Source organism: Bison bison, unplaced genomic scaffold (assembly GCF_000754665.1).
Source record: "Bison bison bison isolate TAMUID 2011002044 unplaced genomic scaffold, Bison_UMD1.0 scf7180017864338, whole genome shotgun sequence".
In the NCBI taxonomy this organism is placed as follows: domain Eukaryota; kingdom Metazoa; phylum Chordata; class Mammalia; order Artiodactyla; family Bovidae; genus Bison; species Bison bison.
The window spans coordinates 1,809,789-1,822,545 of NW_011494910.1; the positions used below are offsets into that span (position 1 = coordinate 1,809,789).

The 12,757-nt window shown below is 55.0% G+C and overlaps 1 protein-coding gene across 1 annotated transcript in view; it reads right to left on the reverse strand.

Annotated features, from left to right (window-relative positions):
* Window positions 1–12,757, reverse strand: part of PLEKHA6 (pleckstrin homology domain containing, family A member 6) — a 134,127-nt gene that overhangs the window by 14,363 nt on the left and 107,007 nt on the right. The window contains exons 12-20 of the mRNA XM_010854252.1: window positions 12,319–12,355; window positions 12,174–12,260; window positions 6,889–6,969; window positions 6,056–6,124; window positions 4,779–4,859; window positions 4,349–4,498; window positions 3,496–3,591; window positions 1,894–2,005; window positions 626–765 (exon numbers count right to left, since the gene is read on the reverse strand). Coding sequence (XP_010852554.1) covers window positions 626–765; window positions 1,894–2,005; window positions 3,496–3,591; window positions 4,349–4,498; window positions 4,779–4,859; window positions 6,056–6,124; window positions 6,889–6,969; window positions 12,174–12,260; window positions 12,319–12,355 — 853 coding nt within the window. The remainder of the gene's footprint in view (window positions 1–625; window positions 766–1,893; window positions 2,006–3,495; window positions 3,592–4,348; window positions 4,499–4,778; window positions 4,860–6,055; window positions 6,125–6,888; window positions 6,970–12,173; window positions 12,261–12,318; window positions 12,356–12,757) is intronic.

The following is a 12,757-nucleotide window of genomic DNA, read 5'->3' on the forward strand; positions in this document are numbered from 1 at the left end:
GCACATCCTCCCTTCTACCCCTGTTCTGCTATCTCTCCTGACTAATGCCTTCCGCCTGTCCTTCTACCTGCCCCAATGCTTCATGGCCCAGCTTAGATTCCACCTTCTCTTTGGAACACTGGCACTTCTGCAGTCTGAACCGTGTGGCTCAATACTGAGACACACGCCACCACGTTCCAGAGGAGGGCTGTTCACTGTGAATGGGGTAAAGCCCCGCAGGCATCTTTCTTGAGAGGGCCTCACACCATCCCTTGCCCAGTCTCAGAAAAGACTTGCTGATTTACTGACTCAGAAAATGCTTCCCACACTGACTCTCAGCTCTCCTGTCCCTGAAACAATCCCAGATTTAAATTTCTATTAAGTGTTTGGTATCTTTGCTAACCATCATGGAGCTCAGGAAGACTGCCCTAAACGGCAACTAAAAATGACAGCTAGAGATAAGAACAGGCAAAGGAGAAATCTGGAGTGAAGTTCACAAACTGGGTGTGAGAATGACCATCTTAGTGAGAGAGACAGAGCACTAGGGGCCTCTGGGGAGGAGATGAGCACAGAATCTGTACAGTTTCAAGCAAATGAGGACTGGGTCCTCCCTCCCCGGCCCACCTTACCCACGACCTCAGCTTACCTCACTGAAGCCAGGCTTGGTGGGGGACCCCTGAGAGCCAGACACCAGGGAGAAGGGGCTCAGTGGGCTGGTGAGGCTGGCAGAGCTCAGAGGGCTGGCGGGGCTGTTGGAGCTGTAGGTGCCCGAGGGGCCAAGTCCTCCTTGGGGAAGCAGAAGAGGAGAGAGGTGAGGACAGGGGCAGGGGTGTGGCCTGGAGTGTGGCCGGGCTCTGTGGTGGGAAGGCAGCGGGTGCTTTAGGGTGTCAGGGCCACCTGGCCTGCTGAAGGGACTGGGGCTGGGTCACAGGCTGGCTGTCGAGAGGCAAGCTGGGCAGGAAAAGATAATGGATGGAAATAACACCACTGCCTCCAAGGGTCACAGAGAGCCAGACCAAAGTCCCTGGGCTGAAGGAAGGAAGACACTAAGCTAGTGGTCTCAGATCACCAGTTAGCCCATGGCTCCAAAATCACTGCAGATGGTGACTGCAGCCATAAAATTAAAAGGCACTTAACTCCTTGGAAGGAAAGTTATGACCAACCTAGATAGCATATTCAAAAGCAGAGACATTACTTTGTCGAAGGTCTGTCTAGTCAAGGCTATGGGTTTTCCAGTGGTCATGTATGGATGTGAGAGTTGGACTATAAAGAAAGCTGAGCTCAGAATTGATGCTTTTGAACTGTGGTGTTGGAGAAGACTCTTGGGAGTCCCTTGGACTGCAAGGAGATCCAACCAGTCCATCCTAAAGGAGATCAATCCTGGGTGTTCATTAGAAAGACTGATGTTGAAGCTGAAGCTCCAGTACTTTGGCCATCTGATGTGAAGAGCTGACTCATTTGAAAAGACCCTGATGCTGGGAAAGATTGAAGGCAGGAAGAGAAGGGGACAACAGAGGATGAGATGGTTGGATGGCATCACCAACTCAGTAGACATGAGTTTGGGTAAACTCCGGGAGTTGGTGATAGACAGGGAAGCCTGGCATGTTGCAGTTCGTGGGGTTGCAAACAGTCAGACACAACTGAGTGACTGAACTGAACTGAGGGCCAGGAAAGCGCTGTGCTCTTTGACCTATTCCAGGGAGGAATCAAGAGGATCAAGGCAACAGCCTCTTTGGTGTATCTGGTCTGTTCTGGGTGGGGGATGTTTCTGGAGCCCTGAGAAGGCCCAGGCTGGCTCTGAGCATGGTGTGAGGGCCTGCAGAGGTACAAGTTGGCAGCTGCGGGATGGAGACCAGAGACACGCTTTTTCTGCTGAGGCCAGGAGCCCAGGAGGCTGCTGGAGAGAGCACCTACCTCTGTGCTTGGCTGTGTCTGTGCCCCGGGACGGGTTATTCTTCCTCAGCCCCTCCATTACATCCTGGATCCTCCAGATCTCCTTCTGGATTTGCCGGTTGAGCACCTCATTCTGAAACGGCCAGAAAGCAGGTCAAAGGAAGTTGCTACCAAGGAGCGTCCTGGCGGGAGCATTCCCGCGCTCATGCTCGCACACACATCCCTCCAGCACACGCCTTCTTCACGGGTAGCCTCTGTCTCTTCAGCGTCCAGAACTGCGGGAGAAGAGGGCTCTGTTATCACAGCAAAGAGCCCTCTTCAGTAAACCAAGAGCGAGGACCTGTCCCTCTGATCCCGCCCCACCCAGGGGCGCTCAGGATGGTCTTGGAGTGACCGCCCCTTAGGTGGACACTTGGTGGTGGCCTGTTTTCCCGGGGCGAGAGCTTCAGCTTTACTGTCGTTTCACAGCCAAATAGCCCTTCTGTAATGCCCGCATCCAACTTCTGCCTAATTGCCATGAATTCTCCTCAGTTACAGTGTCCACTCCTTGAAAAACAATAGCTCCCTTGATTTAGCATTCCCTGTGCCCCCCAACCCCTACCAGGGGCTGCGCTGAGTGCTTTGCACACACGGACTCACTGCGGCTGCACAGCACCTCTCTGAGGCAAGGACAGCAGTTGTCCGCACTTCAGAGGTGGAGAGGCTCACGCCCAAGACCGTCTGTCAGTAAGCAGCGTGGCCACCATCTGAATCTGGGTCTACTTGTCTCAAGAGCCGGCACCTTGACCATGATGCTCTCCCATCTCCCAAAATGTGCATGTCGAACTGAGGCCTTGCCCACAGAACATGGTGGTGCGTGGGGCCTCTGGCCCTCACCTCACCCACCTAGACAGCTGCAAGGTTGGGTGGTAAGCTTAGTTACCAGGAAGAAGAAAGGAGAAAGCAGGGTGTTAACTGCCTCAGAGAGACAGGGCTTACAAAGCGTGCCAAAGGAGTGGAGCCTGGGGAGAGAGAAGACAGAGGGCGGAAAAGAAAATGCCCCCAGTGTCCATCCTCCTGCCTCCAAGCAGGCATTCCTGACCCATGCCAGAAAGGAAGGCCTCTTTCCCGTCTAAAAACTCGCCATTGTTTATATCTGCATGTCTGTTAAAGTCTCCCACGCTTCAACTTCTCTTTGTCCCCCAAGATTTGACAGAACTAAAGAATGTTCCCACATTATCTTCACCCTGAAACTGAGAGTCTGTTTTAACACGCCCTGAACTCCAATACTTTGGCCACCTGATGCACAGAACTGACTCATTTGAAAAGACCCCGATGCTGGGAAAGATTGAGGGCAGGAGGAGAAGGAGACAACAGAGGATGAGATGGTTGGACGGCATCACCGACTCGATGGACATAAGTCTGAGTAAACTCCAAGAGTTGGAGACGGACTGGGAGGCCTAGTGTGCTGTAGTCCATGGGGTCGCAAAGAGTCGGACGTTCCTGAGTGACTGAACTGAACTGAACCTTGTCTTTCATTCCAGGACAACCTCCCGGTTTTAAGTCTCTGAACTCTCCAAAGCATGAAAGGAAGATACTGTGGACCAAAGGACAGGGGCCCTGCCTGCCTGGAAGCCCCTTCACCTGGAGGTCCAAGCTGAGCTGCTCCCAGAGCTCGTCGTGCAGGGCAGAGACTTCTGCCTCCAGGCTCTCATACTCCATGGTGCTGTTCGCCAGGGCCTGCAAGGGGAGGGCTTACTGAGAAACCGCAAGTGCCAAACCGCCCCTCCTCGTCCTGCCTCGGGCCGGGGCACCTGGGGTCTGGCAGGTTGGGGAGGAGGACACGGAGGGATGGGAGAAGGCACAGGGCTGAGATAGTCTGATGACAGCCAAACCCTGGCCTTAGAGGAGGTACAAACTGCTTAGCCTATCGTACATCCAAATAGGAAGAAAACAGGATCTTCTCCAGACAGGCTGAAAGGGGCTGATCTCACTCCTATGCCCCTGTGCTGTCCCCAGGGTGGGTGACAGAGACTAAAGGAGAGCCAGAGGAGTCCACCCTCCGGAGGCTAGACACCTTCCTCCCTTTGGGCTTCAGTTTTCCAGGGCTTTTGCTGCTGCTGTCTGCATTGGAGGGCCCGCCCGGTGCCTACTAGGAAGTAGCCAGGGTGGCATGTTGCCAATGTCTTGGTTCTCCAGAGAGGGGAGAGAAGGGGTGTGCAGCAAAGCTGTTAAAGCAGCCGAGGAAGTAAGTGGCCCTCAACTTCACTTTGTCGTGAACAAATCCTGGCGCAGATGTGGCTCGTGGGAAAGAAGCCAAGCTCCCTGGTGGAGACTCGATGGGATGAGGCGGCTTGCTGCCGTTTTGCAAGGCAGCATTAAGGGCTTTGTTTACATCCCTCCCAGACAGCTTGCTCTTGCCCTCGGGGAGAGTGGGGACTAGGGGAGCCCAGGCTGGGAGGGGTGGCTCTCTGAGCAGGGAGGAGCACAGGATCACCGTGGTTGCCTGAGACAGCTCCACCCGGATGTTGATGAGCTGGTTCTGCAGCGACTCCTTTTTGTGCAGCAGTTTCTCTGGGTAGGCGGGCTGGCTTCCAAACATCTCCAGTTCCTGGTGGGTCCCCATCAAGGCACTTTCCAGACTTTCCTGAAGAAAGGCAGGGGAATGCTATGAGGAGCCCTGTTAACTCCTTGCTGGGGCTTTTGGCAGCAAGGGCTGGAGCCACAGGGGTTCAGCCAGGCAGCTTAGCGGAGGTTCCTCACACTGGCCAAGATCCCCAGAGGAGCTTCAGCAGGGCTGAGTAAGGGCAGAACAGAGGTTTGGGGAGGGACAAAGCTTCAGCAGCTGAGTTAGGATGGAGGAGCCACCTACCCCTTCTCTGGGCCAGCCCCCGTGTGCCCGCTAAGGACAACCCCACGGCTCTCACCTTCTCAGCTCGCAGCTGCTGCACCAGCCGCTCCTGCTCCCGCACCGCCTTGTTCTGCTCACACAACTTGCCCAGCAGCTTCTAGGGTCCCCAAGGGGGAAGGGAGGGAGAGAGAAGGAAGTCAAGGGCATGGCCTGACAGGGACCTGGGAACTGGATAAGCAGGACTGGGCCTCTGGATACCACCTCCTTTCCCCTGCCCAGGAAGCCTGGACCTTCACCCTAACCTTGGAGGCTCCTGCGAACAGGAAGTTGTCTTCACCTTGGGGCACTCCCCAAAGACCCGTTGGGGGAGGAGATGGACTTATTCTGAGGAAGCGAGTCAGCTTGAGCAGGGAGAGGGCTGAGAGCTAAATGTTGAGTTCCTGCTCGCCCCTCCTCTTGGGGGTGCCAGTTCACAAGGGGCTGAGGCGATAACACGGCCTCGCCTCTCAGGCCTCCAGGTATGTATGGATCGGAGGGGTACGCCGGTTTCCGAACAAGTCTTAGTAAAACCAGTGAACAATGTACACTGGTCCTGAGGCCCACGGGACCCTGACCTCCCCTCCTCCTTCCAGAGTCTCAGGACGGCTGACGCTGGGGTCCCTCTGAGGTCTGGTCCTGGCCTGCACGGAGCCTGTGCTCTGCCTGCTGGGCAGATCCACCACCCACACAAGGCCAGTGGGAAGAGGCAGGTGAGGCCCAACTTGTTTCCTGGGGAGACATGTGCTTTCCTGTGTCCACACCTGTATTCACGCCACTCCTCAAACACCCCCTTGGCTCCCTTCTATGGACCAAGAATCTTGTCCCCTGGGTCCTTTACTTCAAGATTGGCTCATATACCACCTGCTCGTGTCCCGGGCCCACAAGCTAGCATGGCGCCCAGCTCTGCCCTCCTGTAGGCCCTGGGACAGGTCTGCTGAGACCCGAGCCTCCTGTTGCCCAGAAGCTCCCTGAGGAGGGACCGGGCCACAGTCTTCCTTCCAGGCACCTGGGGCTACTTCCTACTAAAGTCTGCGTGCCTGAAATAAGCATGGGCCACTGCTATAGACAAGAGGGCCTCGCACTCAGTGGAGAAACACACAGCCACGATGCCAGGTAGGGTGAGCAGTGAGGATGAGAACGGGCTGAGGGGGCTCGGGCAGAGAGCACTGTCTGCAGGGAGATGGGACAGGGACCAGATTTGTGAGGGGCCACAGGGGACGAGAGGGGGCACAGGAAAAGCCCCCAAGGGGAGAGCTAGAATGAGGGGGCAGCGGTGGGGCCAGAGGGGCAGAAGGAGCAGTGAGCTGCTCTTACGTCTGTGTCTTGCTCATTCAGCTTGTAGGTATGGAGGCTGTCCTGGAACACTTCTGGGTACGGAGGGACCTGCAGGAACAGGAGACTGGTTACCGCGGCAGAGGGCAGGGCGTGCGGGTACGGGAGAGCTGACGGCCCCGCCTTGTTCCTGCCACCGACCACAGCCTTCCAGCTCAGACAGCACCCACTCCAGAACCCGAGCTGAGCCGGCGCTCTGCCTGCTGGAGAGCAGGGGACGGCCCAGCCGAAGCCCGTCCCAGCGGTTCTGGAGGGGCTCCAGCGCCAGGTAGCTCCCAAACGGGTCATGCGTAACAACCGTGGGAACAACAGTTAAGTCTCGGCTGGTTTTGAGGATAAGACCTGGGAGAAGGAAGGAGCATCGGAAGCGTCTGAAAACGACTGCCCTAGTAGACGACGTGCCAGTCCCAGGGACTGGGCCTAAGCCGGAGGCGCCTCTCAGTCCAGCAAGCGCGCCTTCCACTGGTGACACATGCAGCGAACACAGCCACCCTGCACAAGTGTCCCTGGATGGCTGCACACCACGCCCCACGCTCCCCACCCCAGCCACTGGTAAGCAGGCACCAAACGCGAGGAAGAAGTCCTGGACACTCTGTGATCACTGGCATGGCATGAGATGTCAGGGCTGGCTATGCTGATGGTTTGGGGAATGAGCCCGGTTTACCCACGAACATGAAGAATGGAGGCGACCCCAGGAATGAAAGGAGGAAGGCCAGGCTGAGCCCAGGGGTAAGGCCTGGCAGAGGAGCAGCTCGACCATGCACGGGAGGCGGGAATGATGCTGACGGGAGCGTGCTGCCAGGCAGAGGCCTTACTTGCATGAAGAGCTGGGCGCTGGGGGAGGAGCTCTCCACCATGCGGTTCACCACACTGATCAGAGCCTCGCTCTCACTCATCTGTGGCAGAGGGAGGAACGGACAGCTCAGATGCAGTCCACACGGGGGTCTTCCCCACGCCTGCCTGGGCTCCAGGAGACAGCGGAGGGCGGATCCTCCTCCTGGGGCCTCCAGCACCCTCTCTGCTCTCGCCCGTCACTCACCCGCTGTGAATTCTGATTCAGGACCCGCACCAAAGCTGCCCATGAGGAAAGGCCATGGCAGGGAGGCGGGAGGTCACGTGGCCTGGCCCGGGCCCAGGGATACCTGCTCAGGTGCCTGAGCGTTGCGGGCCTCGCCCCCCGGCCCAGCCCTCGTTTCTCACTCTGGTTTGGTCAAGGACCACACAGGCAGTGGGAACGGCCAATCTCCCCAGACGGGAACTAAGTGAAACAACTTTAAAGAAAATGCGACCTGCTCTTTGGATGGGCCTTCACGTCGGTTAGGCACAGGCCTCTCTCCCCGAGTCCTGCCCACCTCTGCTCTAGAGTAGAGAGGACTGTAAAATTCTGTTTCCAGAGCTGGGCTGATAGCATCCATGCTGACCTGGGATGATGCCAGGGAGCAAATAAGGAGGTCAAAGCAAGCAAGCCATGTTAGAGAGACACCAGACTGGGACACCGCACTCCCAACATGCACTCTTTATGCTTCAGAGATCTTCAGGAACATGGAGGGGGAAGACTGCTTGCCAAATGAAAGAGAAAGAGCGGGAGGAAGGCTGAGGGAGAATGAGAGGGTGGAGGGAGCACTGGCCAAGCAAACCAACCGGGAAGGCCGGCATCTCCCCCAGCTCCAGGGTGGCAGCGTCGAGTGTAGACACATGGGGGGTGTCCCTGGCTATGTCCCTGTAACTCGGCTGATCTGCGGGGGAAGGTGGCGGAACACAGCGGGCGTGTGCAGAAAACACTTCCAGGGGAGGGAAGTGAGTAAGGGGAGGGGCAGAGCCACCTTAGGGCAGATCTTCTGGGGTTAGAAGATTTTTTACCACATTTTTTACCCTTGTCTTCCCAGTCTGTGTTGGACCCACACATATTTCCCTCCTGCCTGCTTTGGGTGGCTGCCCAAATGCAGCCATTCTTCTATACTCTGCAGGCAGGGCAAGGGGCACCCTTCCTGCTCCATTCACAGGCTCTAGCGCACGTTAAAGGGCTTTCCTAGGATCTGATTTTTTTACTTTTTTAGCCTGCTTCGGAGTTTTTTTCCTATAACATAAAGTGTGATTTAAAAGGCTTCTAAAAGAACAACTCTAATATGAGGTTGAGTATTTGTTAAATGGTTAAAAGTCAACAGGACATCAGCCACATTTTCTGTAGGGTCTAAGCTCAATTCCTATCTTCTCAGAGCCTGTGCACGTGTGTGAGCGTGTGTGTGCTGTGTACAGGGTGTGCCCGCGTGGTATGCGTGTGACTGCATGTGGTGTGTGTGTGCTATGTACAGGGTGTGCCCGCGGGTATGCGTGTGACTGCATGTGGCGTGTGTGTGCTGTGTACAGGGTGTGCCCGCGTGGTATGCGTGTGACTGCATGTGGTGTGTGTGTGCTGTGTACAGGCTGTGCCCGCGTGGTATGCATGTGACTGCATGTGGCATGTGTGTGTTTACGTTTGCTGCCTGTGCGTCGGGCCCATGTCCCACGTGTGGGGGACACGCGGATGCGTACAGGACAAAGCATGTCCACCAGCACCTCAGGCTCTGAGAGGGCAAGAGAAGCCCAGGCTCTTGCTGGTCCCGCACAGGTCTCACTCCTGCCCCAACCAGGGATCTAAAACAATAAAGGAAGCGGCAGCAGTCTCGCCCTGACCACCCCTGCCGTGCTGTGCCTCCCAGGACGGTTTAGCCCGTGTGGACCTTGCCTCTAGGGGAGTTCCTGTGTGCCACCTTCTGTCCCTCCAAAACGTTAGAGAAATCTGGTGAGAAAGCGCCTAACCCAGGACCTTATACTAATACGTAGCACTGGGGTCAAGGGTGGTCAAGTTAATATTTTTGAGTTTTGGAAGAAAACGAAAAAGTGATCATATTAGCAATCACTACCCACATCAGTGTCTGCCAGAGGGCTCTCATACGCCTTCTGACCTGGCTCTCCCAAAAACTCTGAGGTACAAAGGGCAGGTCCTACAAAGTCCATCTCATGACTGAGAAAACAAAGACCCAGAGAGACCAAGTGACATTTCCAAGGTTTAAGGAAAGTCCTTGTAAACAGCACAGTTGGAACTCGAGTGTAGTGTCTGACTATATTCCGGACTCTTCTCGTCATACAAAACTGTCTTTTAAGAATATTATCCTCTATCTAGGAAGAGCTCCTCTGAAGCGTTATTCCTGAAGCCCCCAGCCCTCCTGTGAGGGCAGAAGCCCCCAGGAAGGGGTCCTGACACCTGACACCTGAATGGGACAGCCAGCCACGTGGATGGGCTGCAGGGAGGAAGGCCCGACTGGGAGCCCTGCCACTCACCAGCCCACAGCCCTGCAGACCCCACTTCCTGCCAGTGCTTCCCAGCCCTGAGCTCTGGCGGACATCCTGAGACTCACCCGCACACAGCCTAGAATGTGCACAGTGCCTTCTGGGACTAAAATGCCACGTTCTTGGGGACTGGGAGCCATCGCTGATTAAAGTGTGTGTATTGTGTTTCCCAGTGCCCAGGGTCTCCCACGAGGCTGAGCTCACTGAGACACCACGACCCTAGGAGATGAAAGTCACATGGCTTGTGACTAGAACCACCAGCAGTTACAGCCCCGTCCTCTGATACCATGTTTGTGATCCTCTCCACAACGTTAAGAGCACAAAATTAATCTGATGAGGTTTGACCCCAACTTCTTCACGTTAGATGTTTCCTCAGCTGTAAACTGAGTCAAAAGCTCAGAGTCATAGCCAACCTCTGTTGTTCATTGGCTTCGTGTCCTTGGCATGTTATTTGATCTCTTTGGGCTTTTCACCATTATTGTTTCACCATTATTTTTCACCATTATTGTTTTTAGTTGCCAAGCTGTGTCCGACTCTTTTGTGACCCCATGGACTGTAGCCCACCAGGCTCCTCTGTCTATAGGACTTCCCAGGCAAGAATACTGGAGTGGGTTGCCACATCCTTTTCCAGGAGATCCTCCTGACTCAGGGATCAAACCTGCATCTCCTGCATTGGCAGGTGGATTCTTTACTGCTGAGCCACCAGGGAAGTCCTTAGTTTCATCGTATCCTGTACAAAATGGGGATAATAACAACACCCACCTTGCAGGGTTGTTATAAAGATTAAATGAGTTAGGATCTGTAAAGTGCTTAAAACAGTATGGGGCACAGAGGAAGCATCCAATTATGGTAAGTCTGCCATTGTTATTATTGCTGTCATTATTCTTTCCACCACCCTAGGCTACCTCCACCTGGGCCTGGCGCACATTCAGATCCCCACGATTTGGGGGTACAGATCTGAACATGAGTACGTCCTCATATAAATGCCCAGCATATTGACCCCTGACCTATCTAAACCCAGTATCACAGCCTCATTAGCCTCAAAGGCACGGCAGCCAAAGGCGAGAGCCCAGGTAGTGGATTCCTTCCATCACACAGGGACACGCACTGCCTCTTCAGGATGCTCATCTGTAACACTGGGTTGGTTAATACTCCCTCTGTCTACGGCACTGAATTCTCAGGAAAACATAAGCTGTGTATACAAAAGAACTTTGCAGAGGAACTAACAAATATACTGAATTAACATAAACTAAAAAATCATGAGGGCAGGTCTATGGTCCTTCATTTACAAATTATGGAATTTAACCACAACCTGGAATTGTGGAATAGGATAGGCTAATTTCCCAGATTCAAGCTGAACTATATCCTTAGCTTTAGGATTTAGTTCAGCTTTAGCCAAAACTCCCGTTTTAGAGCTCCTCCCTATCTCTGCAACTCTCTCCAGCAAAAATGTAAATTGTTGCCTGCTCCCTGGGGGCATTTCCATCTGGGCCGAACAAATAGATGGCTACATTAATTATTCATGTGGTGATTTACTGTTCTCCTTTCCCCAGGAAACTCCCAGCTGTCCTAAAGGGCTTTGCAGAGAAGGGGTGTGAAGCTGTGAACCAAAATATAAGCCGCTTTGTTGTGCCCTGGTTGTGCCAACAAAGGCTGTTGAATGGATGGAAGATGAGGAGGCGAGGAGGAACAGGCGGACGTGATGGAAGGGCAGGGGGTGGCGAGGGGCACCAGCTCTGCCTACCTGCTGATCCAAATACTCTAGGTTTCTTTGCAACTGAAGGTCTAAAAGTTCATCCTACCCGGAGCCCGAGGCCCAACAGCAACACAAACAACAGGAACACAACAAAAGAAGACAATAAAAAAAGGAAGCAAAGCAGTTAAGAGTTAGCTGGGCAGTGACAAAGAGGGGCCGCCGCGGCCCTGAGGGGTCTAGGGCAGGGAGGGGGCAGAGAAGGGGCACACGCTGCGGCTCCCGGTGCCATGGCTCCCGGTCGGCCTGGCCCTCGCCTGGGAGATGGAGGAACCAGGAAGCCACTCAGGCAGCACTTTCTGTCAGCTCTGCGTTTTCTGGGGAAATCCACTGTTTCTGGGTGGGTGCATTTGCTCTGTGTCAAGACTACAGAGTTTGGACACACGCAGAGGAGACTCGTTGAGGGAGGTCAATCACAGGCCCTTGGGGACAAGGACTCTGCCTGTTGCTTCCAGAGGCTCTCCCAGCTCTCCAAGTGGAATATCTGTATCAAGTTCTCCAGGGGAGACGGAATTCTCTGGAGAACAAATTCCAGGAAGAGACACGAGTGGAAAGGTGAGAGAAGATACGAAAAGACACAATATGGACTCTTCCTCAATCCCACCTCTCGTCTCTTTCCCCCGAAGTAACATTCCAGGAGAGGGCAAGCTCGAGGAAAGTATACTTAGGGGGAAGAAACCTAGACAGCCACGCCTGTTTGGGGAGCGCGAGCCTGTTTTCTTCCCAGCCCGCAGCCTAAGCCAGTCCCCTCTGCATACCGGACAGGGGCTGTCCTGAGATGCAGAGGACGGGGACATCTCACGTTTCCAGGGTTTGTCCCTGCTCCTCTGCCCTGTGTCACTGCAGAGAAGGGGTAATTAGCACCGCACTCAGTATTGACGTTAGAGTCCAGGCTGCAGGGAGGAGGTATCCAGAGGCTGCCAAAGACCAGACGGTCCAGGCACCGGGCACAGAGCATCCGTCCTCCCCTGGGAGGAGGGGGCCTGAGGGGAAGCGGAGTCGGGGGAGAGGACATACCATCTTATCGTGGACCGTGGGGGATGGTGGGTAGTTGTAGGGGAACAGTCCTGCAGGGACTGGCCGCCTGTCTCCCAGGTAATCATACTGGAAGAGAAAGGGGATTGGAGAGGTGAGGCTTCAGCTGGGACATAAGCTTCCCCACCAACTGCAGCTCAAGGTCAGGGATGCTGTATCCTGTCCTGGAGCAGATTTCAAACTAACATGGACAGCATTTACCCACTGCAATATGATTGCAATGATCTGTCCAGGTCCTCGAGGTCTGAAGCAAACAGAGCCTCTCTGCCCTCTTATACAGCATCAGGGCTCCTGGCACAGCCTGGGGAGGGGCACAGAGAGCAAAGTTCCTGCGCAGAGGCAAAGCGACTCCTCCATGGACAGGACCGCGGGGTTAGCGGCCCCGCCCCAGGAGGCACCTTTGGTCTTGTGGAGCCAGCCGAGGGACCCAAAGGCCCCACACGCCCCTGCCTCTCCATGTCTTCTCGACCGACGGCCTTAGGCTTCCGGGGGACCTCAGGGGCTGAGGAAGGCGGGGAAGGCGGGGGGCTCACCTTGGGGGAGCTGATGGATCGCCTCATCACGTA